At 36.3% G+C, this 27996-nt stretch overlaps 1 protein-coding gene across 1 annotated transcript; it reads right to left on the bottom strand.

Annotated features, from left to right (window-relative positions):
* Positions 1-172: 172 nt before the first annotated feature.
* On the bottom strand, positions 173-26862 carry cdh15 (cadherin 15, type 1, M-cadherin (myotubule)). Its single transcript, XM_039690754.2, has 14 exons — positions 26737-26862; positions 19335-19466; positions 16661-16816; positions 16175-16319; positions 14859-15040; positions 13352-13480; positions 12141-12326; positions 9931-10169; positions 7798-7940; positions 7489-7722; positions 5467-5706; positions 4153-4298; positions 3384-3578; positions 173-2025 (listed from the first exon to the last, which is right to left on the bottom strand). Exons 1-14 carry the CDS (start codon positions 26782-26784, stop codon positions 1825-1827), a joined length of 2376 nt encoding a protein of 791 aa, XP_039546688.2. The 5' UTR covers positions 26785-26862; the 3' UTR covers positions 173-1824.
* Positions 26863-27996: the final 1134 nt, after the last annotated feature.

The raw sequence follows: 27996 nt of genomic DNA, 5'->3' as shown, positions 1-27996 counted from the left end.
TCTCAGATACTTTTGAAGTTAAATCGCAGGCAAGAAATAAAATAATATTACATATTACACAATATACTAGTCATATATAAAAATAATGAAAAACAAAGTTATCACGTTTAAAAAGTCATTTTTTTCAGTCTATAAATCTTAAAAAAGACATTCCTGAAGAATCAATACAGTATTGACTCAAACATGCTTTATTTAAATTACATAAGGTTTAAAAGATCTCATTGGCACTTTCACATATTATAAGAAATTATTTTTGACGTCTAACTGTTAAATACACATACTCATGTCAAAATGTCCTCGTAAACACCGTCATTCATGTCTTGAGTGAAAAAAGCGCATGTGTAACAGTCTATTAGATCCGTGCATTCGTTCTTAAAGTGACAGAAGCCTAATAAACCTGTGCGTCTGTCATTAATGTTGATCAAACAACAAAAGATGAACAGAAAATCGCTTTACTGCTCTTCACTGAATCACTTAATACGAATAAATGTATATTTACTTTACAATGTTGAAGATTATGCATTGTTTTTATAAATTTGATTACTTGATATACAATTTGCGAAGTATTTCTTATTTCTAGTGCTTGAAGTTTTTCAGGTAGGTCTATTTCATTTGTGTCTTTGTTCAATTGTAGTTTGTTTTCCGACATGGTGTCGGCCCAGATCCGGCCCACATCTGTGCCGTGTGGAGTTTTTGTTTTTTTACTAGTTAGTAGAGCCCGACCGATAAAGAATTTTGAAGGCCGATACCGATACAAATATTTTTGGGTTTTAAAATCCGATATTCCGATATATCGGCCGATATTTAAAAAAAAAATAATAATAATTTATTAAATATTGTTGGATTTCACACACGTGTAAAAGAAAAGCTAACTTTTCTGCACAAGATAAATGTCTAAATGTTCACTCCTCGCAAGTATTACTTACATTTTACAATGCAGGGACTTTAACTAGAGATATGCTAGTTATAAATACAGTAATTATTACAAGTTCATTGTGGTTTCCAAGCTCATTAATATTACCGTTAGCGGTCTTCCACTGATGATAGTGGCGTTAGCTAGCTTTGTGGTTAGCTAGTCTATGATAAGCCATAATTTAGCAATAGATGACATCATACTGCAAATTGTAAAACATACATTTTCAATATAACAGGCTAAGGAGAGATGATTGAAGCGTGTTTCGTCCGTTTTTATTTTATTTTTTAAATATTCATTTATCGGCCATTATAATTTTGCAAAATGCCTAATATCGGCCGATAATATCGGTCTGGCTCTACTAGTTAGTTTTATTATGATTTTGAAAATGGTGATTTAATGGAAGCATGCATGTATGTGTACATTAAAAAAAAGAGCATATACAAAAGAGCAGCTCTGAAATTCAACAAAATATAATAAAAAAAACTCCTTTTGTGTTCCATGACAGTCATATGGGTTTAGAATGCCAGTTATGAGTGAGTAAGCGTATCGGTTTCATTTTGGGGTGCTTCGTTCTGTCCATTTACACATGCTCAGCAAACCTCAGTATTGGTCATCAGCTAAAATAATCCCCCAAGAACTTGACAAACGTTTTATGAACAAGGCATCCCTGTGTGCACCATGTCTAATCGGTTTGGTTCCTCTCTCCACAGTTGGTGCTTTCACAACACCTGTCGCATCATGTTGAAATACTTCCCTGATCCATGACCTTCTCTCTCCTCTGACACTGATGACCTTTAGCTAAATCATATCACTGGGGAATATATAGTCCATTTATCAATTCTGTAAACCTCCCCTTTGAGATGTTTGAGAGTATCTGGACGTCTTGAACGGCAGAATCCGTGCGCCGTCTATCGTGGGTCGTACATGTGAGCCAGTTTTTTAAAGCGAGGCCCCCAGTCGTTGAGGTAGTCGTAGTCCTGGTCTTCATCTGAGCCCATGGAGGCGATGGAGCTGAGGCTTCCCGAGACCGAGCCGTCGCCCTCGTAGTCGTAGATCAGCGCTGTGTCGTACGGCGGGACGTTCGGGTCCGTGTCGGCGGCGTCCAGGCCCTGTTCAGGTCAAGCGGAAAACAGGGAAACTGTCACCGAAGAAAGTGCATTCGGTTTTCAAATCGATCTGTGCGTTCACACCGGACGTGAATAGAGTGTCAAATTCGCGTCTAGTTTGACGCTTAACTGACACGCGTAAAAACAAAAGTTTGAAGCGAAATTTACGCGCGTCACGTGAGCAAGCAACAGGCTCCTGATTGGTTAACGCAGCGCGAATTGACGGCAAATTTCAGATTTTTCAACTAACGCGAATTTGCGTCAAACGCGTGAATGCACAAATAGCACTTACTAAATCGTTCGCGCGAAACGCGCTTAATGTGCCAGACGCTCAATTCGCGTGAACTTGACGCACGAATGAGGTGTATTCAAGTCTATTTGGCCCAACGTTGCGTTGAAACCACCCAGCATTTTTAAGAGTGTGTGTGCATTCCTATTCATTGCATCTTTATGGGTCATAAAACGGGTCATTTATTTTATTTTATTTTATAAATTTAAATGATATTCACTGTTTTTTTTTTTACTAAATACTTCAATTGATATCACAATATCCTGATTTAAAATTTCAAACACTAAATTTTAAACTTGCTTTAACAGAGTTAAACAACCCTTTCTTTTGGATTAGTAATGAGAAACAACTAATAAATCTCATATTCAGGACTGTGGATAACAGGAGAATAACTATTGCGGTGTCTCATTATTGTTATGGTGGTACTTAATAAATTATTATTAAAATAAAATAATTATAATAAATAATTAAAATAATAATAATAATTATTATTATTATTTTTTTATTATGGTGGTACTTAAAGAAAATTGGTATTTTTGAAAATTAAATACTTAAGGAGTTTTCCTGTGAATTACCCACAAATATTTCAGACTGACTATTATTCCACTTTATATTAGGATTTCTTTAACTACTACACTGTAAAAATAAAAATCATGATTTGTTATCATAACGTTTTTTTCTTCTGTCAAATCAAATTAGATAATTTATGTGCTTCAGATAACATAATATTTTGAGTTTCTGATTATTAAATCAATCTCCTTCATTGTATTAACTTAATTTTTCAATTTCAATGAACTTAAAGTTAAGGCAACCAGGTTACTTACTACATTTTTTAAGTTAAACCAACAATATTTATTTACAGTGTGTGTATTTGCATTAAAGACCACACGTTAAATGTTACGAATAGAAATTGTACACAACTACATGTAATTAACCCCAAAGCCTATTGTAAGTACATTTCACTTGTTCCTTAAATGTATAACTACACCGTAACAAAAGATGATCCGTTTAAATGCGAGTACATCGTTAAAGACACTTAATATAAAGCGGGACTGTAAGAAAAGTCTCTTACAACATTGATGAAGTCTTCGATGTCGGTCGGGTCTCCGGGGGCTTTGCGTGGATATGTAGGAGAAGGCAGGTTATGGGGGGCATCTTTTCTCAGAGGTTGTTTTCCTCTGGGAAGGCCACAGTCTTGAGGGAAAAATGAGGCTGGCACAGGGACCGTGTCACTTGGGTTCCTCAGAAAATCGATATTAAATGCGTCCTATTGGACGGAAACAGCTTTAGGTATTTCACTACAAAAAACACAACAAACCAACAATTTCTTCAAGCTTTGGAAAGAATTTGAAAGCTAAGAACTTCATTAAAGTAGACAAAGCTGGACAAACGTTCACGATGAAACCTGAAAAGTGACTCAGTCTCTTCATAAATAAATAAATAAATAAATGCATTATCGCATACATGCTTGTCCTGTACGTTTGTGAACAAAAACAGAGCCTAATGGCTTATTATCATTAAAATGACGGGTAATAAAAGATTATGACTGTATTTCCGTCACGGATATGTCTAAATCCACCTTTGTGCCAGAGAAAGTATTGTTATATTAGCCCACATACACTGCTTTTGAGCTCAAAGTGACCTAAGGATTGAGAAATGCGTCATAGCGATTGTAAAAAATAAAATACAAAAGTGACTGTAAAAATGTCCTCTGCTGTCGATATAATGAACATTTTGATAAATGAACACATACTGTATACTGCAGATATTTTTCCCCTCTGCTCTATTGTATGACCTTTACATAATATATCATTATTTCAGATAATTAGTATCCCTCTCACCTCGTCCTCTTCTCCGCCCCCCTGCTCGTCATAATGGAAGACGTTGTCTCGGATGTCCTCGTCAGACGCTCCGACTAGCAAACTCCCTCGCTTGCCCATGTTCTGCCTCGTGCAACCCCTCAGCGCCACAGTGAGCGCCAGCAGGACTGAACACACACATGCTTTTATTATAGCCAATATCATGTGTATAATACGGCTTATTAGGGGTATGGTTAGGCATATGCACATAAATCAGGAAAATAATGCAACAAAGTTTGTGTTGAAAGAAAATAGCATCACAGTCCAGCTTAAAGAAGTAGTTCACTTGAAAGCATTGGAAACAATGGACTTCAATGGGAACCAAACGGTTCAAGGTCCAAAAGACAGTTTCAGTGCAAACTGTTCAAACGACTCCAGACGATGAATAAGGGTCTTATCAAGCGAAACGATCGCTCATTTAATAAATAAATAACAAAGTTTAAGTTTTATAAGCTCAAAGTTCAGAAAAAGATGAAAAATGAAAAAGATTTGTTCATTTTGATGAACAGGAGAGTCACGAACGCGCATCACAGAACAGAGCAAGGCGAGCATTTGAGCTTATAAAACTTAAACTTTGCTATTTATTTATTAAATCACTTGATAAGACCCTTATTCATCGTCTGGAGTCGTTTAAAGCCCTTTGAACAGTTTGCACTGAAACTGTCTTTTGGACCCCATTGAAGTCCATTATATGGAGAAAATCCTGGAATGTTTTCATCAAAAACCTTAATTTCTTTTCGACTGAAGAAAGAAAGACATGGACATCTTGGATGACATCATGGGGGTGAGTAAATTATCAGCAAAAGTTTTTTTTAAAAAGTGAACTACTCCTTTAAGAAAGTTATTTTTTGTTGTACAAAAAGTTATTAATTTACTTCAAATATATATATATATATACATATATAGAGAGGTGAAACTCGAAAAATTTGAATATCAAGCAAAAGTTATAATTTTGATGATTATGTTTTACAGTTTATGAAACCCCAAATTTATTAGATTTTAAATACAGAAATGTCGGCCCTCTGAAAAGTATAATCATGCATTTGTATATAGTTATATATGATAAATATATTAGTTTCACCTTTTAATTTGAATTACTGAAATACATGAACTTTTGCACGATATTGTAATTTTTCGAGTTTCACCTGTACATATATATATGTGTGTGTGTGGCCATAGTCGCTCTGGAGAAAACCGTGATGTCATCGTCCAGCTCAGTTCAAATCTCATATAATGGTGTCAATGCAGGCAGAACAATAATATTGTTCAATATAAAATGAATTAAACTAAACTTACACAAGAGAAAAGCGACGCTTCCCATAATAATCATAAGGGCAATGAAGCTTATTCCCACTTTGGCTCCAAAGATGGCCGCGGTGGCGCTCTTGCAGTCCCCGAAACTGTCACAGGGACACACGGTCACGTTGACCAGCGCACTGGAGGAGAGAGACGGCGAGCCCGAGTCCGAAACGGCCACAGGAATAGAGAAGTCCCCCCTCTCTATGTCTATCAGCGGCTGGAGAACCGCATGGGTCTCTGGGACGGACAGAAGAAAACACAAGAGTAAACACTGTGAGTGAGCTCCATCTCTAACAGGGCTAGATCCCTTACTGACAACTGAATCCTGAACACTAGGGGTGGGAATCCGATTCAAATCGATTCTTGAGGTCACGGTTCAAATCAAATTGATTCATAGGGTCACGATTAGATTCAAAATGATTCTTGGGGTCACGATTCAATTCGAATTGATTCTTGGGGTCGCGATTCAATTCAAATCGATTCTTTGGGTCATGATTCGATTCAAATCAATTCATGGGGTTACGATTTAATTCAAATCGATTCTTGGGGTCACGATTCAATTCAAATCGTTTCTGGGGTTTACGATTCGATTCGAATCGTCCATGGGGTCACGTTTCGATTTAAAAATGATTCTTGGGTTCACGATTCGATTCAAATCGATTCTTGGGGTCACGATTCGATTCAAATCGATTCATGGGGTCACGATTCAATTCAAAACGATTCTTGGGGGTCACGATTCGATTTAAATTGATTATTGGGGTCACAATTCGATTCAAATCGATTCTTTGAGTCATGATTCGATTCAAATCAATTCATGGGGTTACAATTCAATTCAAATCGATTCTTGGGCTCACGATTCAATTCAAATCGTTTCTGGGGTTTACGATTCGATTCGAATCGTCCATGGGGTCATGTTTCGATTCAAAAATGATTCTTGGGGTCACGTTTCGATTCAAATCGATTCATGGGGTCACGATTCGATTCAAATCGATTCATGGGGTCACGATTCAATTCAAAACGATTCTTGGGGGTCACGATCCGATTTAAATTGATTATTGGGGTCACGATTCGATTCAAAAAGATTTTTGGGGTCACAATTCGATTCAAAACGATTCTTGGGGTCGCGATTCGATTCAAATTGATTTGGGTCACGATTCGATTCAAAAAGGTTTTTGGGGTCACGATTCGATTCAAAACGATTCTTGGGGTCGCGAGTCGATTCAAATTGATTTGTGATTTAAATTGATTATTAGGGTCACGATTCGATTCAAAAAGATTTTTGGGGTCACGATTCGATTCAAAACAATTCTTGGGGGTCGCGATTCGATTCAGATCGATTCATGGGGTCACGATTCAATTCAAAACGATTCTTGGGGGTCACGATTCGATTTAAATTGATTATTGGGGTCACGATTCGATTTAAATTGATTATTGGGGTCACGATTCGATTCAAAAAGATTTTTGGGGTCACGATTCGATTCAAAACGATTCTTGGGGTCGCGATTCGATTCAAATTGATTTGTGTTTCGTGATTTGATTCTTCGGGTCATGATTCCATTCAAATCAATTGATGGAGTCACGATTCGATTCAAATCGATTCTTGGGGGAAACTGTTTAATTGAAAACGATTCTTGGGGTCACAAATAGATTCAAAACGATTCTTAGGGTCACGATTCAAATCAAATCGATTCTCTATTTAATAACTCCATCTCGAATGGGACTAACAGTAGCGGCTGTTCATTTCTCTGCAGTTCGATTCTCAATTTTCTTCTTCAATTCGATATATGCATATATTTAAAATCTATGATCATTGAAATTTGATTCAAAATGGAGAATCGAACAGCAATTATAGACACTTCATAACTGCGTTAATTTAATCAGCGTTCATATTCGTATCATCAAAATTATAACAAATAAAGGCTTGAAATATCTCACTTTGCATGTAATGTTTATAGATATTCTAGATACTCAAATTTTTCGAGTTGCACCTGTGCATATAAATGATGTATTAAGTGTTACCATTGAGAGTGATGATGGTCCAGTTGGCGGCTGTGTTCAGGTCAGGGATGTGAAAGGTGAAGGGGTCAGCTTGAGGAGACATGTCCTGGTCCACGGCGCTGATCATCAGGCCCAGTCGATCCCTGTCCCAGTCGCTGCACAGCGGCCCGCTCGCCGGCCTCAGCTCCGGTGGGTAATCATTGGTCTCCCACAGACTGACCTCCAGGGTCGCGGTCGCAGAGATGCCATCGGCGTCTGGAAGCAGAGAAAACATCAGCGTTTTTACTCAGACACAGTCGGCCGCGTCTGTCTGCGGTGTGAGGTGCTCACCCTGATCCGTGACCTTCACGACGGCGGAGTAGATGTTGTTCCTGACGCGAGGAGATCTGATGTCGAAGGTTGTTCTGGTCGTGATCTGCCCAGTCTCACGGTCAATAGCCAACCAGCGCTCAGGATCCTGGAGGAGCTCAAACCTGAACAAAAACACCTTTTTTAAGTTCTAAGTGTAGGACATACAGTAGATTAGGCTTTTCCTTATGGAAACGAAGTGCACTTTAGCATAGATTATTTATTACGGAAATAATAGAATTATACATGCGCGTGTGCAAACTGAATGTACAGTTTTCAGACACTGTTATTTACCGTAAAATGAAAATGAATTTAGCAATTAAGTGAACTTAAGAGTGTTTTCGACCCACTTAAGTAGGACTTCAGTATATCTTTATATGTAATTGCATAATTACTTAAAATATGGTTTAAGTTTTTAAAGAGAGAAAGTTTATTTGCCGCATTTGCTATGCGGTTTGTAGAGAATTCTGGGTGGTTGCTATGCGGTTGCTAGGGGGGGTGGGGGGTTGCTAGGGTGTTTCAAAGTGGTTTCAAGGGCATTTTGGGTGGTTTCTAAGGTACTTAAGGTGGTTGCTAGGGTGTTGCACATCAGTTACTAGGGAACTCTGGAACTCTCAAAGCTCAGTTGGAAGGTTTTAAGTCTCTCAGACTAATCATTTGCTATACGGTTTCTAGAGAATTCTGGGTGGTTGCTATGCAGTTGCTAGGGTACTCTGGGGGGGGGGGTTGCTAGGGTGTTTCAAACTGGTTTCAAGGGCATTCTGGGTGGTTTCTAAGGTACTCAAAGTGGTTGCTAGGGTGTTGCACATCAGTTACTAGGGAACTCAGGAACTCTCAAAGCTCAGTAGAAGGTTTTAAGTCTCAGACAAATCATTTGCTATACGGTTTCTAGAGAATTCTGGGTGGTTGCTATGTGGTTGCTAGGGTACTCGGGGGGGGGGGGGATTGCTAGGGTGTTTCAAACCGGTTTCAAGGGCATTCTGTGTGGTTTCTAAGGTACTCAAGGTGGTTGCTAGGGTGTTGCGTTTCAGTTACTAGGGAACTCTGGGTGGTTGCCAGAGTGCTATGCGGTTTTAAGGTTATTCTGGGTGGTTGTTATGCAGCATCTACTAGGGGTAGTTGCTAGAGTGTTGCTATGTACTACGGTTGCTAAGGTACTCGGGTGGTTGTGGTGAACTGACTTCAAATGAACAACAGCCGAAATGCATCATTTTCTTGTTATCTCTGTAAAGCTGCTATGAATCAATATGTATTGTATAAAGCACTATGTAAATAAGGGTTGCTAGGGTGTTGCTCTTCCGTTACTATGGAACTCTGGGTGGTTTCTAGGGTGTTGCTATGTGGTTTTGAGGGTATTCTAAGTGGTTGATGGGGTGTTGCTATGCAATTGCTAGGATACTTGGGGTTGTTGCTTTGTGGTTGCTAGGTGTTGCTATGCAGTTGCGAGGGTAATCTGGGGGTTTGCTAGGGTGTTGCTATTCTATGTGGTTGATGGGGTGTTGCTATGCGATTGCTAGGGTTCTTGGGCTTGTTGCTTTGTGGTTGCTAGGGTGTAGAAATGCAGTTGCGAGGGTAATCTGGATGGTTGCTAGGGTGGTGCTATGTGTTTGCCAGTTTGTTTTGGATGGTTGCTAGAGTGTTCCTAGTATTTATCATCGCATTGCTGGCATGTTTCAGACAAATACTGGGCTTTAAATATCAAAATATGTGTACGTCTTTGAAGCGTGACAAAACATAAAACTATTATTTTAAATGAACTTTTAAGTAAATGGATTTTTAAATAGACATTATTACAAAGTGCACTTTTTTATTAATTGTATGTACTCTTTTTAAGGACATTTAAACAGCCTTTTATTTTATTACTACTGTATTTTCTGCAGTTATAGTTTTGTTAGACATATACTTTTCAGATTTGAAGCACATTCAATAAAGTTAAGCTCACTTTTTACTCTCTTTTACTCTCTTTTTACTCATAGCTTGTTATAAATCAGATTTAGAAGTAAATGTACTCTTTTTACTACAGAAGCTTAGGGATATGATTGCTTGCATCCAGAACTGACATCTACACCACGGCTTCATCAGGTATAGATGTGATGCTGGTGAAGAGAGCCTCACCTCAGCTTGGCATTATCCGGATCATGAGCGATATCCGAGACCAGCACCGTACCGGGAGCAACTGACTCCGGGACAGTGATTTTAATGGGGTTTTTGTAGAAGATCGGGGCCTCGTTTTCATTCATCACTCTGACGGTGACCGTCGCGCTGTGTGTCTGTTCGTACGGGGCTTTAAGCTCGACTTCATTCTCTGCTGTTACAACCAGCTCATATTCAGCCTGAGACTCGTAATCCAGCGGCTGCAAGAGAGCAGAGACACTGAATTTAAAATCATACATACGGACACATTCACACACTGAACGGAGACGGAAAAAGAGGGATGAATTAATATAACCGCAAATCCTTTAATGTTGATTCCTCGAAAAATGTACATTTATTTCAGTAATTCAACTTAAAAGGTGAAACTAATATATTATATAGACTCATTACATGCAAAGTGAGATATTTCAAGCCTTTATTTGTTATAATTTTGATGATTATGACTTACAGATATGAAAACCCCAAATTCAAAATTAGAATATTGTGTAAAGGTTTTCATATCTGTACATAATCATCAAAATTATATAACAAATAAAGGCTTGAAATATCTCACTTTGCATGTAATGAGTCACCTTTTAAGTTGAATTACTGAAATAAATAAACTTTTGCACGACATTCTCATTTTTTTGAGTTTCACCTGTAAAAATGAAAAAAGATAACATTTATGGTGAAATTAAATTATTTTTATTTTTTTTTAATAAGGTACAAATACATTTTGAAAGAGTCCTGTCCCGGTAACAGCTTTTGTACATTTTTTTTCTGACTTTTTGTAATAAACTGGTGTGCTCTAAAACAATCGCACATTTTGTAGATATTCGCATTCAAAATTTAGTCCATCGTTCTGCACTTCAGCTTCTCGTCAGATTCCTGTCCAATCAAACGCTCTCTAGAATCTGAAATGCCCCGCCCCCTACATTATAAAGCCGCCTTTGAAAACTTTTTAGTTTTTAATATATTTTTCATAGAGGATAGCCAGCGAATTTATGATAATTTACACAAAACTTTCATGGCTCCCAGATTATTTTATTGCATGTAATGTATCAAAAGAAAAAACAGAGCAGAACTTTAAAAAAAGAAATCAATGTTCTATTCTAGCTTCATGCATTCTTTTTTAATCAGCACCTGCATGTAGATAAGTTACATAAAAAAGCAATATTTTCAACAAAAATTAGACTTTTAAAGTATACAATGTGCATAAGTAATGCTTCAATCGCTTGTTTCTGCTCATTTTTCATCTGTTTTGGTCCTGATTTCTGCAGTCTTTCAAAGGTTTTGTAATAGCGCCCCCTACCGTATAACAGTGAAGACATGCCACAGATGTTCACTGTTTTCTACACTGTAAAAAATATTTTCACGATTTATCATCACAACATATTTTCTTTTGTCAAATCAACTTTATAATCATATATTTAGTTGGGATAACTTATTATTTTGAGTTTCTGATGGTTAAATTAATCTCCTTCATTGTATTAACTCACTTTTTCCAGTTCAATCAACTTGAAATTTTAAGGCAACCCAGGTTACTTACTTTTTTAAGTTAAACCAACAAAAAATTTTTACAGTGTAGTAATCACAACATTTTTTCTTTTGTCAAATCAACTTAAATAATTTATTTAGTTCAGATAACATATAATTTTGAGTTTCTGATGGTTAAATTAATCTCCTTCATTGTATTAACTCACTTTTTCCAGTTCAATGAACTTACAATTTTAAGGCAACCAGGTTACTTACTTTTTTAAGTTAAACCATCAATATTTTTTTACAGTGACAGTTTACTAAAGGAGGAATCGGTTAGAGAGAATGTAGCTTTCACGTGGCAACAGATTGTAGAAAATTGCACCTCATACTTTATGCAATTACCACAATATTATTTGATCCAGATGCAGTTCACATGTTGGGGAACTTCATTGTACCTTATTTCCTTATAGTTATCAGGAAGGATTAAGTAATATTATGATTTTTAAATCTTTTTTGTCAGTTTCTCAGCATGAAAATGTTCAAAAGTAATGATTTAAAAAACAGTTTTCTATCACAGTCTAGGCTACTTGTATAAACAACACTAAAAGCTGGATCTTCACCACTTTAGGGGAACCCAAAATGGTTCTTTTGCTGTGAAAACCCTGTATTTTTAAGCGTGACGCCGTGGTCCTCACTGGTTTCTGTAATCTCACCTTAACCACAGAAATGATGCCTTGGTTGGAGACTGGGTCTGTGCGGATGGCAAAGTTTCCTAAAGTATTTCCCTTTCCGATGGTGTACTTGATCCTCCAGTTCTCTCCCCCTCTCTGGTCTTTATCTGTGGCGTTGACCCGGCCCACCTCCGGCAGAAGCTTGTTCTCCATTGCATTCATGTAGTACTGCGGTGTTTAGACAACAGATCGGATGAACATCACAGACCGTGCAAAAAAAAATAAATTTTTTTTTTTTTTTGTAGGATGCTTCTGTATCTGTAGTTAAAGGAGTAGTTCACTTTGTTTTGTTTTTTTTACTTTTGCTGATAATTTACTCACCCCCATGATGTCATCCAAGATGTCCATGTCTTTCTTTCTTAAGTCAAAAAAAAATTAAGGTTTTTGATGAAAAGGTTCCAGGATTTTCTCCATATAATGGACTTTAATGGGGTCCAAACGGTTCAAGGTCCCAATGAGAGTTTCAGTGCAAACTGTTCAAAGGGCTTTAAACGATTCCAGGCGATGATTAAGGGTCTTATCAAGCGAAACGATTGGTCAAATGCTCAAATGCTCACCTTGCTCTGTTCTGTGATGCGCGTTCGTGACTCTCCTGTTCATCAAAATTAACAAATCTTTTTCCGAGTCAATTCGTTCGTTGAATGAACCAAACGACTCGGAAAAAGATTCGTTCATTTTGATGAACAGGAGAGTCACGAACGCGCATCACAGAACAGAGCAAGGCGAGCATTTGAGCTTATAAAACTTACACTTTGTTATTTATTTATTAAATGAGTGATCGTTTCGCTTGATAAGACCCTTATTCATCGTCTGGAATCGTTTAAAGCCCTTTGAAGCTGCACTGAAACTCTCATTTGGACCTTGAACCGTTTGGTTCCCATTGAAGTCCATTATATGGAGAAAATCTGGAATGTTTTCATCAAAAACCTTAATTTCTGTTCGACTGAAGAAAGAAAGACGTGGACATCTTGGATGACATCATGGGGGTGAGTAAATCATCAGCAAAAGTTTTTTTTTTAAAGTGAACTACTCCTTTAAGATATGATTATGCATTTAATAAATGTAATTTTGTAATAGTTTTTAATAGTCCTAAATGAGGTCCTTACTGAAATTTCCATGGTTAGCAAACATTAAGAGATGATTCTAAAGTAATTGAACGTCACAGACTGTGTTTGCAGTCGGTCTCCTCATACCACGGTGGGCTGGAATCTGGGAGCGTGGTTGTTAATGTCAGCGATGTGAATGATGGCTCGACCAGCGGAGGATAGACCCATTCCTGACATATCAGCGACCTGCAGACGAAGCCTGAAGGACTGCACCACCTGACCACACAACAGGGGATGGCTCATTTTCCATAGTCAGGTCACAAGATATCAGAAAACAACATGCTTTGTGGATAGTTCACCAAAAATTAAAATTACTTTTATGCGAAAAAAAGTTTTCAGAGTTTAAGTGTCAGAAGTACATTAAACCACTAATGATGAATATAATAATAATGAAACGAGGGAATATTTTTGAGTCCTGATAATGCCAAATGTCTGATGTTACAAGTATAAAGTGGCAGAAATTATTTTAAACATATCTAGCCAGTGAAAGAGTGCAAAATAATAATTTTTTCAGCTTCAGAATCATGAATATTGTTATTCTGGTGTCCAAGAATATTCATTTACACACAATGTACTATCAAATTTAGCATTAAAGGAGCTGTATGCAAGACATTTATTTCAATTAATCATAAATTTTCCCTGATATGTCACTAGACATTAAGAAATGTTCATTTGAAATACTAATATCACTGACAACAGTAGTCCGGCCAGGATATTGTCATTTAAAAAGTGCAGTCGCAGCCCTCGATCGATGTTGATGATGTCATGTTGTGTTTACCATTCGGGTTGCCAGCTCTTCTCTAGTTACTACGGCTGCAGATACTAACGTGTCGGAATCGGATCAAAAAAAAGTCTAACGTTGCGAAAAAAACTCGATATGTATCCGAAATACTTTGTCGCAGCCCTCGACTGATGTTGATGATGTCATGTTGTGTTTACCAATCACGGAGTCGGAAGTGTTGCGACATTCGGGTTGCCAGCTCTTCTCTAGTTACTACGGCTGCAGATACTAACGTGTCGGAATCGGATAAAAAAAATGTCTAACGTTGCGAAACCACAAAAAAACTCGATATGAATCCGAAATACTTCGTGACAAAGTCCGAAATAAATAATTAACTCAAAAAGAAAGAAACTCAAATGTGTAGGACTCGTCACTTGCCATTGAAAGCTTCTTGGAGATGGTTCTCACTGCAGAACATGAAATCCACGGGGAGGAGTCAGATCCAGATCCAACTCCTCCCAACTTAACTCCACCCCCTAATCCCTAAACCCAACCCTAATCCCACCCATCTCCACCCCTTGGATCTTGATCCGACTCCTTCCCATGGATCTCATGTACTGCATTGAGCTGCAACTGGCTTCTTGTAGCAGCCTACGTTCCTGCTGGATACTGCAGCATATCTGGCAACCTCGTGGGTGATTGCAGTACCAGTTTTGGCCACAATCTTGCATACAGCTCCTTTAACAGCACATATGTCTTGGAGTATCGCCATAATATTGTATCGTGATCATATATGTATCGAGTCGTAAGATGAGGGCGCTTTGTTACACCCCTAATGCTGTTCATTTATAAGAGACAGAAATAATAACCCACATCTCTGTCGAGTCCCACATCTCGTATGTAGATGACTCCAGTCGTGTTGTTAATGCCGAACATGGTCTTGTTGACGCTGTGAGGAGGGATACTCTCTTGCGCGGTGATGGAGAAGCTCAGAGCTGCGTTCTCCGTCAGTGGATCGTCCGCATCTTGGGCTGTAACCTGCATCACTGACGTTCCTGATCACACACCAACACGGTTAACACTCGATGTCATGTTTGACCTAAAATGTGTACGTTTAGTTTTGCGAACAAAAATAATGGACATGATTGGAACAGGTTAGATGGTCCTGAAAAAAATAGTTACACTTGTGTTTTCTGTGGTCAGGAATGAGCGCATTGGAAATGAATGGGCGAATTTCCTCTAGTGGAAGCGTTTGGTACTGCGCATCTCACTGAAAGCTCATTTTTTTGAGATATCAAGCTCAAATTTGGAACACAACTTTGATTTTCTTACGGTTTTAGTGTAGAACTTGTTTTTGGAAAAATATATAACTTATAAAATTTAAAATGGTATTTTTCATGTAACATTTTATTTTTCAAGTTATAAACTTTTTTCACTTCAGCAATAGTTCGCCATGAGTCGTCTTTAAAAAGAGATCAAACTTCAGTCTGTTGCTTAAAAGCAATCCAGATTTATGACAATTCAATTTGGAAATTTAATGCTTAAAATTATTACTACTGCGTAAATATAATTTAGTATCATAAAATAAAAATATTATCGAACTACATTGTACAATAATTTTATCAAAAAGTGGTCTATTTGACTTGTGTGTCATAGTCCATAAAAGCGTCTGCCAAATGCGTAAATGTAAATGTAATTTTTCTAAATGTTTATGGCCATGCTAGCAAATAGTTTACACTTAAGTTTTCTTAACACAATTTTAAAGTGCACTTTGTAATAACGTCAACTTTAAAGTACATTTTAAATGAATGTTTTAATAATTGTGGAAACCTTATTTAAAACACAGTATCAGTAATTATGAAATTACAAATAAAGAAGTAATTAAGTAAAACTTAAGTGAGACAAAAACACTCGTATGTTCAACTAATCGCATTGAATTTTAATGTCTGAAAAAATTACATTCAGTTTTCAATAAAGTATATTCTTTTTAACGCATATCACTTCCGTTATAAATACAGTTTTTTTTAAAGTATGCTGAAGTGTGAAGAAGATTTGTATAATATCTAACATGAACGTGGAACATGGAAATAAACAGCCTAGACATTGTGCTAAATAACTTGATTTAGGGATAAAAATCCAACGTTGTTTTTTTCATTAAATGTTTATTTACATATTTTGTTACACATTACCTGGAACCGAGAACTCGGGGATGGTGCCGATGAACTCTTTCTGGGTGAATTCGGGCCGGTGGTCATTCTGATCCAGAACGTAGATCTCAATGGTTGTGGGACTTTCCAGTCGCTCTCCGCTTGGTGAGAGAGCAAAGGCTTTGAGCTGAGGATACACATACATAGAGTTATTCAGAGATATCACATGATTCATCCAGCTAATGCCACAGTGAGTCTGAGACCACACCCACTGCGCAATGTGACGTCGCAGTGACGTCTTTTCGATGTCATTTTTAGACGTCCGTTTTCAGCATACATTATTCTTGAGCTTTTATATATCAGCCAAATTTTCTTATCAGGCCGATAAGGATAACATTAAAAATAACCATATATCGGTACCGATATATCGAAAAGTTTTCCATTTTTTTGCATATATCAGTATCGATATATCGTTCAACCCTAATGTTTACATACATCCCCTTTTAATGTTTCAAAAAACATGTTTACCTTGAAACTCTTGTGTTTTTCCCTGTCCAGGGGCACTTTGCTCTTGATCCATCCTGTTTTATCATCAATTTCGAAGAGGCCTTTGGGGTCCTGGTCAACGCCGGGTCCCTCCAGCTTGTATATCACCTCTCCGGTGAAAACCTTGTCTGATTTAATCTGCACGAGTGGACAGGAACATGTTAAAGCCGTATGGTACACAGTCTACCTGTCGAGGATAGCGCTAATGCTCGATTTATAGACTGCCATGTGTGTGTAACCAAACGCTTTGTTTGTACAGTTTACGTGAATGCAGTTTTAAAATAGAGCAACATGTCCTGTGGTGCATTTAATAGAATCTATATCAGTACAGTTAAATAAATTATACTGTGTTCCAACTTTTTGTTGTATGTAGTGTGTCTGTTGATGCTCCCAATCTATTTCAGATTCATTCCTGGCTAGTTATATTTTCAAAAAGACATTGACATTCAATTTATGATAGCTTCTTTCGCCACAGAATAAAACATTTTAAAAGATAATTGCTTTTTATCTCACAATTGATATATTCATTCAGAATTGTCAAATATAAAGTCAGAATTGCGAGATAAAAACTTTCAACTGTCAATATAAAATCATGAAATTCTGACTTTATAACACAATTCTGACTATAACACGTAATTGCGATTTTATATCACGTAATTGCGACTTTAAATCACGCAATTCTGACTATAACACGTAATTGCGACTTTAAATCACGCAATTCTGACTATAACACGTAATTGCGACTTTATATCACGCAATTGTGACTTTACATCTCACAATTCAGACTTTATATCAAGCAATTCTGACTATAACGTAATTGCGACTATATCACGCAATTCTGACTAACACGTAATTGCGATTTTATATCACGTAATTGCGACTTTAAATCACACAATTCTGACTATAACACGTAATTGCGACTTTATATCACGCAATTCTAACTATAAAACGTAATTGCGACTTTATATCACGCAATTGTGACTTTACATCTCCCAATTCAGACTTTATATCAAGCAATTCTGACTATAACGTAATTGCGACTATATCACGCAATTCTGACTATAACACGTAATTGCGATTTTATATCACGTAATTGTGACTTTAAATCACGCAATTCTGACTATAACACATAATTGCGACTTTATATCACGCAATTGTGACTTTACATCTCACAATTCAGACTTTATATCAAGCAATTGTGACTATAACACAGAATTGCGTGATATAAAGTCGTTTATATTGTTCATATCGTTATATCGTAAGTCGTTTGCGTTTATATCACGCAATTCTGACTAACACGTAATTGCGATTTTATATCACGTAATTGTGACTTTACATCTCACAATTGAGACTTTATATCAAGCAATTCTGACTATAACGTAATTGCGACTATATCACGCAATTCTGACTATAACACGTAATTGAGATTTTATATCTCGTAATTGCGACTTTAAATAACGCAATTCTGACTATAACACGTAATTGCGACTTTATATCACGCAATTGTGACTTTACATCTCACAATTCAGACTTTATATCACGCAATTGTGACTATAACACAGAATTGCGTGATATAAAGTCGTTTATATTGTTCATATCGTTATATCGTAAGTCGTTTGCGTTTATATCACGCAATTCTGACTAACACGTAATTGCGATTTTATATCACGTAATCGCGACTTTAAATCACACAATTCTGACTATAAAACGTAATTGCGACTTTATATCAAGCAATTGTGACTTTACATCTCACAATTCAGACTTTATATCACGCAATTGTGACTATAACACAGAATTGCGTGATATAAAGTCGTTTATATTGTTTATATCGTTATATCGTAAGTCGTTTGCGTTTATATCACGCAATTCTGACTAACACATAATTGCGATTTTATATCACACAATTGTGACTTTAAATCACGCAATTCTGACTATAAAACGTAATTACAACTTTATATCACGCAATTGTGACTTTACATCTCACAATTCAGACTTTATATCAAGCAATTCTGACTATAACGTAATTGAGATTTTATATCACGTAATTGCGACTTTAAATCACGCAATTCTGACTATAAAACGTAATTACAACTTTATATCACGCAATTGTGACTTTACCTCTCAAAATTCAGACTTTATATCACGCAATTGCGACTTTAAATCACGCAATTCTGACTATAAAACGTAATTACAACTTTATATCACGCAATTGTGACTTTACATCTCACAATTCAGACTTTATATCAAGCAATTCTGACTATAACATGTAATTGCGACTTCATATCATGCAATTCTGACTTTATATCTCGCAATTCTGACTATAAAACGTAATTGCGACTTTATATCTCACAATTCAGACTTTATATCACGCAATTCTGACTTCATATCACGCAATTCTGACTTTATATCTCACAATTCTGACTTCATATCACGCAATTCTGACTTTATATCGCGCAATTCTGACTTTATATCACGCAATTCAGACTTTATATCTTACAATTTAATTGAAAACTTGCAATTGTGAGAAAAAAAAGTCAGAATTGTGAGGTAAAAATTTGCAATATTGCATTTTCTATTTTTTATTCTGTGGCAGAAACAATCTTCCATATCAATTAGAGAAGTGTGTTTTGGGGAGTGACGAGGGCCGCTGGTTTACCTGGACCAGATCTTCAGGGAGATGTTTGCCGTTTTCTAATACTCGGATGGGTGGGATGACCCAGTCTCTCTTCACCCTGACCAGTGGACCAGCGCTCCTGAGTCTCCATGGGTTCAGATCGCTCGACTTCACCTGTGACAAAACACACACAGCGATCAGACTCTGGAGGCTCTTCAGCGACACACACAAACAAACAAAAAATCGAAAAGCCCAAAGAACTGTATCTCTGCTAAATGAATTGAACACATCTTTGTGATGCCCTGGATTGTAAATTGAAAGTGAAAAAAGAAAAAAAGAGGCAGACAACACAAATCATTCCTAATAAACACACAACTACATTTATGTTTTATCTGAGTTTTTCAAGCCTGTTTGGGAAAGATGTTTTTAAATGCACATGTTAAGCGACTCAAACACAGTGCTTTTGTTTCCAACATGCATTTTTAAACCTGTTTTAAAACTTTGCATTTTCAGGCCACCAAAACGTTGTTGTTGTGTAAATGAATGACCAAAACGCATAAAAAGTTTTCCATTACAATGGTAAATAACATGCAGATAAGTGTATGAGAACATTACTTTCAGCACACACACACACAGCTGTTCAGTGGGGAAACAGGCTCAGTTTTGTCCACTCACGGCCTGTCGGCTGTCGCTCTGAAACACATTCTGGTTTACTGCACCTGACAGAGGTCAGAGGTCAGCTGCTAAACGTGCTTTAGTGACAAAATTCGACACGCAGTGACAGAATTCTCACACACACACCGACACAATGCGTGTCAAAGAGAATGTGTTAACGAATCGAGTGAGTCAACGATTCAGTGACTCATTCATAACGACACATTCACTGGCCTCGTTCCAGAATGAATCCGAGTTGGTTGAATGAATGATTCAATGACTCACTCCTTAAAGCAGTTTAGTTTCATATAGAGAACAATTTCATATTTTCATTGATATTCAACCTGTGAGCTGAATTAAACAGCTTTTTTATGGACACTTTGTAGCCTTAAAAGTGCATTTATGTGTATGAATCAAAATATTTATTTCTAAAGCTTTTCTCATCTAAAACAATAATGAGTTTAAATGATCTTTCTGAGCTAATTGCTCATCAAGCCAATTCAGTTGAGCAATCATGTGATTCATTAGATTACAAAATAATGAATCACAAGACAGCCCTAATATTAATATACAGGTGAAACTTTAAAAATTAGAATATCGTGCAAAAGTTCATGTATTTCAGTAATTCAACTTAAAAGGTGAAACTAATATATTTAGTGTATATAACTATATACATATGCATGATTATACTTTTCAGAGGGCCGACATTTCGGTTATTGGTATCGGCCAAAATATTCATATCGGTGCATCCCTAAAAATGTTATCGAACTTTAAACAGCGATGTTGACCTCTGAGTAACTATGGTAGCTGAATTCTGATATTTATACTTATATTTATATTTATACACAGGTGAAACTCCAAAAATTAAAGCTACTTTGTGTAATGTCTTCTTTTTTAATTTAACACAATACTACATTTAAATGATCTTTCGGGGTTACTTACTATGAACTTTGCGCTTAATAAGATTAAGTATAAACAGGTGAAAATTAGAATATTGTGCGACAGTTCATGTAATGTTCAAATTAAAAGGTGAAACTAATCTATTTATTAATATATATAACTATATACATATGCATGATTATACTTTTCAGAGGGCCGACATTTCTGTATTTAAAATCCTTTTTTTATTGATTTCATGTAATATTCAAATTTTCTGAGATTTTGAATTTGGGGTTTTCATAAGCATCAAAATTATATCTTTTGCACGATATTCAAATTTTTGGAGTTTCACCTGTAATAGCGTTTAACAGAATCCTGTGGTGTGCGATTGGACATTTGAGACTGGAGGGGTTGTGTTGACTGGAGGTCTCTTGATGTCTTTAACAGAGCTGCACATTTGCTACTTCTGTCATGAGCTTTCAAGAGAGTCTGCTAATGCAATCTTCACCTCATTCAGGACAGGCATTAATCTCAGGTCTTTTATTCAGTTGCTGTTTAATATGAGCTTTTTATACGCAGCATCAGTAACTCCAGAGAGAGAGTGAGACTTTTGCCTTCATGCGTTCTCCTCAGAAACACAGTGATCTCGCATCTCTCAATCTCTCAGATTTGACCAAATACAGAACATTTTATATGAACTCAAAATCTTTAAAAGTCAATGATTTTATCCATTAAAACTGATCACCAAAATGACATATTTAAACGTTTTTTATCCCTTGAAGAAATGCATCATATCTTAAATTGTCTTGAATGTAACTCGACACCCTTGGCTAATTTAGTATGCACAGTTCTATGAATATGCAAATGAGCCCCGCCTCCACTTACTCACTCAGCTCCGAGATCCACTGGTTGATCACACGTTGATCTGATTGGTTGAATCAGATCAAGCTTGACTTTAAAATCAAATATTTTTTGATGGTCCACTTTAGACACTAATTCTAAACCTAACCTAACATCTACTAACATGAAAGTTACTTATAATGTTTAAAGTGGATCATCGAAACAAAGTGTAACCTAAAATCGGAGAGAAACCTGATCCTCCAGAGCCGAATGTGAAAACATTTGCTCCGGGGAAGCACTGATCTGACTCAGAGCTGAAAATACTCTTCAGACAACAGGTGTCGCAAACCTCACGTTCAACTATCCAACAAAAATCAGGCTCTTTATTTCAGGACGGCACCAAGAAAGCGCAACCATCGGCTCTTTCAGCGCTTTGGGGAAAAAAATTCCAGTTCACAGTTGTTGCTCTCTGTGTCACACTCACATCTCACCCAGTTTAGCTCAACTTTTACCAGAGTAAGACATTCCTAAACACACACACACACACACACAGAACGGCACGGTCAGCTGGTCCGAGGCGTGACTAACACAATCAGATACACTACATTTCTGAAGAGGAGAAGAAGTGTGGAACACATTAGGTGGAACACATACAGAGTTCTGGACTCGTTTTAGTGTGTGTGTGTGTGTGTGTGAGTGTGTGTTTCACTTAAAAGAAATTTGTAAACCCCTTACATCAAAATTATTAAGTAAATAAATGTACTGTTTTAATTGGGGAAAAAAAATGAATAAATTTAGACTTGAAAATTCCATGTTACTTGTTTTTTTCGATTACGCATGAAATATATTTACTTAATAAAAAAAACAACAGGTTTCCTCATTTTTCAAGTTAAGTCAACTGATCACTTTTTACAGTGTGGAAGCTTTGTGGGTTAAGGCAAGCTTGTATATGTTGACCTCATAATTAATAAATCAGTATGATCAGGTAAAGTGGCATTTAGTTGATCTCTGCATGGGTGATGCTGTTAGTTAACTTGCTTACTTACTAACTTGCTTACTAACTTACAGTAATTACTGATTACTAACTTGAATACTAACTTAGTTAACTTGCTTACTTACGAACTTACTTACTAACTTGCTTACTAACTTATGTACTAACTTAGTTAACTTGCTTACTTACTAACTTATTTACTAACTCACTTACTAACTTACTTATTTACTAACTTACATACTAACTCGGTTAACTTGCTTACTTTCTAACTTACTTAATTACTTACTAACTTACTAATTAACTTGCAAACTTACTCACTAACTTACTAACTTGCCAACTTACTAACTTAATAACTTACTTACTAACTTACTTAAACTTACTAACTTACGTACTTAGTTAACTTGCTTACTAACTTAATAACTTACTAATTAACTTGCTAACTTACTCACTAACTTACTTACAAACTTAACTTATTTACTAACTTACTTACCAACTAATTTACTAACTTACTAACTAACTTACGTACTAACTTAGTTAACTTGCATACTTAATAACTTACTTATTTACTGACTTACTAACTTACGTACTAACTTAGTTAACTTGCTTACTTAGTAACTTACTTACTAACTTATTTACTAACTTACTTATGTACTAACTTAGTTAACTTGCCAACTTACTTACAAACTTACTTACTTATTTACTAACTTACGTACTAACTCAGTTAACTTGCTTACTTTGTAACTTACTTACTAACTTACTTATTTACTTACTAACTTACTAATTAACTTGCAAACTTACTCACTAACTTGCCAACTTACTAACTTATTTACTAAGTTACTAACTAACTTACGTACTTAGTTAACTTGCTTAATTACTTACTAATTAACTTGCTAACTTACTCACTAACTTACTTACTAACTTAACTTATTTACTAACTTACTTTGTAACTTACTTACTTACTAATTAACTTGATAACTTCCTAACTTATTAACTTACTAAGTTATTAACTAACTTACTAACTTATTTAATAACTTACTAACATACTAACATACTTACTAACTTACTTGGTTACTTACTAATGTACTTGCATACTTACTTACTAACTTACTTACCAATTATTTGATTTTAGAGATTGTTTGTGGTTTATTTTACAGTAACTGATCCTGATGTCATCCAGGAAGGAACATGTGAGGCATTGAACACACACACACACACACACACACACACACACACACACACACCAGAATGCTGCCATGTCACACTGATTCAAACCGGAAATCACTGTAGTAACTGTCAGTGAACGCCGTCCCTAATCTAATGTGTGGGAGCGGGAGAAACACAGAGTTTCCAGGATGACGGACTCTCCCCAGCTGCTTTGTTAAGAGTGTCTGCTCGATGCGTGGCCTGGGAACGTTGCCCTCCTATTTCCACCGACAAGATTACCATGTCAGACACACGGGGTCGAGTCTGCATCTGGGAACAGCTGCGTATTAGCAAGACCTCACAGAGGCATGTGTGACTCTCAAAGCTCTCGTGAGACATGAGCCTCTCCCAGAGAAACACCAGAGACTTTTAGCTAATTAAATTACATTACCAGTGATAACCAAAGAAGAACAGAATTAGAAGAAGACTATCAGTTCATCAGCAGGTTGGGACAATGATGTGGAGTGTGATCATCTTCATGTATTGCACATTCTCAGGTGTGCACAGAATTGTTTCTTACAGAATTACACCAATAGAAGAAAAACTGTACAGTCCTGTTCCCCATGTACATGTACTTATGAAAGTAATTACAATAACTGGGTAATAACTTACTGTGCAGAACCTTATATACCTTAATTTACCTTATATTACCCTACTTTCTTCTGTAAACCCAAATAAGTTGGCAAAACTCAAAAAATACAAGGCAATCAGTTGCCTCAATTTTTTAAGTTAAGAAATTCAAAGTTTAAGTAAGCAGAACTGGCAGATTTTATACTAATTGTTCTTAACTTGAAATGTTTGGGTATACGTATTGGTTTAACTAAAAACTTTCATGTAATCTCAATGTGAACTCTTTTATTAGTATAAAGTTGGCTATAGCTTTAAAAAGCTAGTTTGCTAGCATACTAAATTGTTAGTACAGTAGCACTTGCTGTGCGAATGCAGAGATATAAAGGACTTCTGCTCTCAAATCAAGGCCTCAATCACCATTTGTCACCATGATGGTAACTAAAACCAACATTAACAGAAATCCTTCTAAATTAGCATAAAAACATTGCTCACAACTAAATTAAACTCTCACTTAAAATTAATCTTGCACAAAAACACTTCATTTTAGCATTTACTGTCCCCTTTCGAGTGCCTTCGGCAAAACATGCTGGGAAATAAACATATCAGCTGTTTCAGTTAAACTTAATTTCGTCAAAATTAAAGGAAATAATTCTTCTTAAAATATATCAGTTCTGTGAACTTGAAAGAAAAAGAAACTGCTAAATACTCATAAAAGTTCATTTGACTGAACTAATAAGTTTGTCCTACTCAAACCAATTAATTATTGAGCATTAGTGCACATATACGGTAAAATAAAGTGCAATCGGAAAAAAAATGAATTGTGTGTCTGAATAGTTATTCTCCTCAGCAAAACACGCATTTCCTCCGGAGTTTAATAATAAAAATGTCTTAAGGCCCCATTATACAGGGTTTAGATGAATATGTAAATATGTGCTGTGCGCTTTCCTCTCAACAAAGACAGCGGTGAAAAAAACATCTTCATTTATTTAAATATTATCAAAAATATGTTACAGATTTTGTGATCATATTGCATAGTTGTACTTGGAGTTGATTGGTTGGTCAAACTTCAGATTAAATTACTATTAACTAACTATGAACTACGACTTTGGCCTCAATTAACTCTTAATTGCTTATTAAGTAAATTTATGGATTAATGGATGTAGAATATGGTCATCCAGAATAAGGCATTAATATGTGCTTTATAAGTACTAATAAACAGCGAATATCCTAGTAATATGCATCTAGTTAATAGTGACAATTGGAGCCTAAACTTTCTCACACAAACCGCTCGTTTCGTGTCTTAGGCCATCAATGTGTACTTACATTTACGAGTCATTAAATCATGTTTAATTTGGATTTCTCTGTACATGCTCTTTGAGGTGGTGACCATAGACCTGCATTATATGACTGACAGACACGAACGGTTTGACCTAAAAATATAAAAATTGAAAATACTGTGGAAACAAAGACACCTACATCTTGGATGCCCTTGAGATAAGCTAAAACATACCAAAAATTAATTTCAAAGTGAACTATCCCTTTAAGTTTATGATAATAGCTAATGCTTTCAGGAAAATGGGTCGTTTTAACTTAATGCAATTGTTCTTGAATTGCTCATAAATAAGAAAGGAAACTTTCTGCTGTTTATGCATCGCATGATGAAAGTCTGGCGACTCCAGAACAAATCTCGCATTTCAGAATCTGCGTCTCATTGCAAATCTAACCAGTTCAGATCAAATATTCGACTTTGTTTGCATTCTCATTCGTTGTCTTCATGATTCTTGACCTTGAAACGGTAACGTCAAACAAGCTTCAAACCAGACGTATTTATCTTATCATTATTATGTCTGTCATCATTCAATTAGTCAGAATTGACACGTGTTTAGATCATTAATAACCGTATATACATCTGACCAACCAGTTGAAGACAAACTTGACAATCAATTACTAAAGATGATTTTAGCAGATGTGACCCAAGCAAGGTCAAAACGGTAACCACTTCAACAAACTAACGCTAATCAAAAATAAATGAACGCACGATAAGTCAAACCATAATCTGATTACAGCTTCTAACATTTAATCTCATGCTGTAATTATTAAATTTATCACAAGCAAATAATAATATATCATATTATATTTCATAGGAGTTTAAAAAGCAAAACAATTTGAACTGTCATAAGTAATCCCCCCCCCCCCCCATATGTGCGCCATATCTTTTAATATTATATTAGCATTGCGCTATAATCTCACTGTACAATTGAAAACTGAAATGGATAGCCTTGAGTTAATAGGTGAAGGTCGACTCACCTGACACACAACGGTCAGTAACACACTCAGTACCGCAACGGCCCTCATCGTCGGCTTCTGACCCAATAAACCAAACACTCGAGATGCAACAGTGTGTGAAGACTGAGCCAAGTTTGAGCAAGACTCTGCGTCTCTCGCTCCTCGTGTCTCAGACTTGAGTGACAGCACATGTGTGTGTGTGTGAAGAGCCTGCGATCCCATTCCCAGCCCCCACAACACTCTCCCATGGCATGAACACACACCCCAGAAAATACATGACCCAGTCAATGAGAAGAACTAGATCAGGAGTGTAATAAGTTTGATGTTGGCTTGACAGGGCCAGGTCTCAAAGTTTAGCATAACTTCGAAAGATTAAAGATTTGACTCGGAGAAAGTAAAATGCATGATCCTAGCATGTTTTAACATTTTTATAGCATTTTTTTACCACATTGTTAGCATGTATTTTAGCACGTATTAGCATGTTGCAAGCATTTTTAGCATATCGTTAACATGAATTAGCATGGTGCCAGTATGTTTTAACCAACATGACATCATGACTTTTGCGTAAACATATAAGCCACTTTCGAGTCAGGTGGCGTGTTATCTCTACGCATTTTGAGCTATCCGCGTGCATGCGTATATGTCTACGCCATTAACGTCCGCGTCATTCCGCGTGTCTGTACACGACGTCAAATCTCCAGTCATAAATGCCATTAACGTTAATGCCATTAACATTGTTACTGTGAAATAGCATGTTGCTAGTATGTTTTAACAAGTTGCTAGCATGTTTAAGCATGTTGATATCATATTGCTAGAATGATCTTAACATGATTTAACGTTGTTATCACGTTTTTAGCACATTGCTCATCATCATTATCCTAGCATGATTTAGCACATTACTAGCATGAATGTTGATAGCATGTTGTAACACAATTCTAACATGCATTAGCATGTTGCTAAAATTTTCAACACAATTGTTGTTAGTATGTTTTAACAAGTTGCTAGCATGTTTAAGCATGTTGAAATCATGTTTTGACTATTGCTAGAATGATCTTAACATGATTTAACGTTGTTATCATGTTTTTAGCACATTGCTCATCATCATTATCCTAGCATGATTTAACACATTGCTAGCATGTTTTAACACATTACTAGCATGAATGTTGATAGCATGTTTTAACACAATTCTAACATGCATTAGCATGTTGCTAAAACTTTCAACACAATTGTTGTTAGTATGTTTTAACAAGTTGCTAGCATGTTGAAATCATTGCTAGAATG

Source organism: Pimephales promelas, chromosome 1, assembly GCF_988280905.1.
Source record: "Pimephales promelas chromosome 1, fPimPro1.hap1.1, whole genome shotgun sequence".
Lineage (NCBI taxonomy): Eukaryota > Metazoa > Chordata > Actinopteri > Cypriniformes > Leuciscidae > Pimephales > Pimephales promelas.
This window is presented reverse-complemented; position numbering and strand designations above follow the sequence as displayed.

Excerpts from the sequence above, each read along its gene's own strand:
- cdh15 (XM_039690754.2), bottom strand. The coding sequence starts at position 26,784 with ATGAGGGCCGTTGCGGTACTGAGTGTGTTACTGACCGTTGTGTGTCAG. Across the intron at positions 10,170-12,140 it reads GCATCATTTCTGTGGTTAAG|CCGCTGGATTACGAGTCTCA; the intron begins GTGAGATTACAG and ends GCTCTCTTGCAG. Across the intron at positions 7,723-7,797 it reads CGTGAAGGTCACGGATCAGG|ACGCCGATGGCATCTCTGCG; the intron begins GTGAGCACCTCA and ends CTCTGCTTCCAG.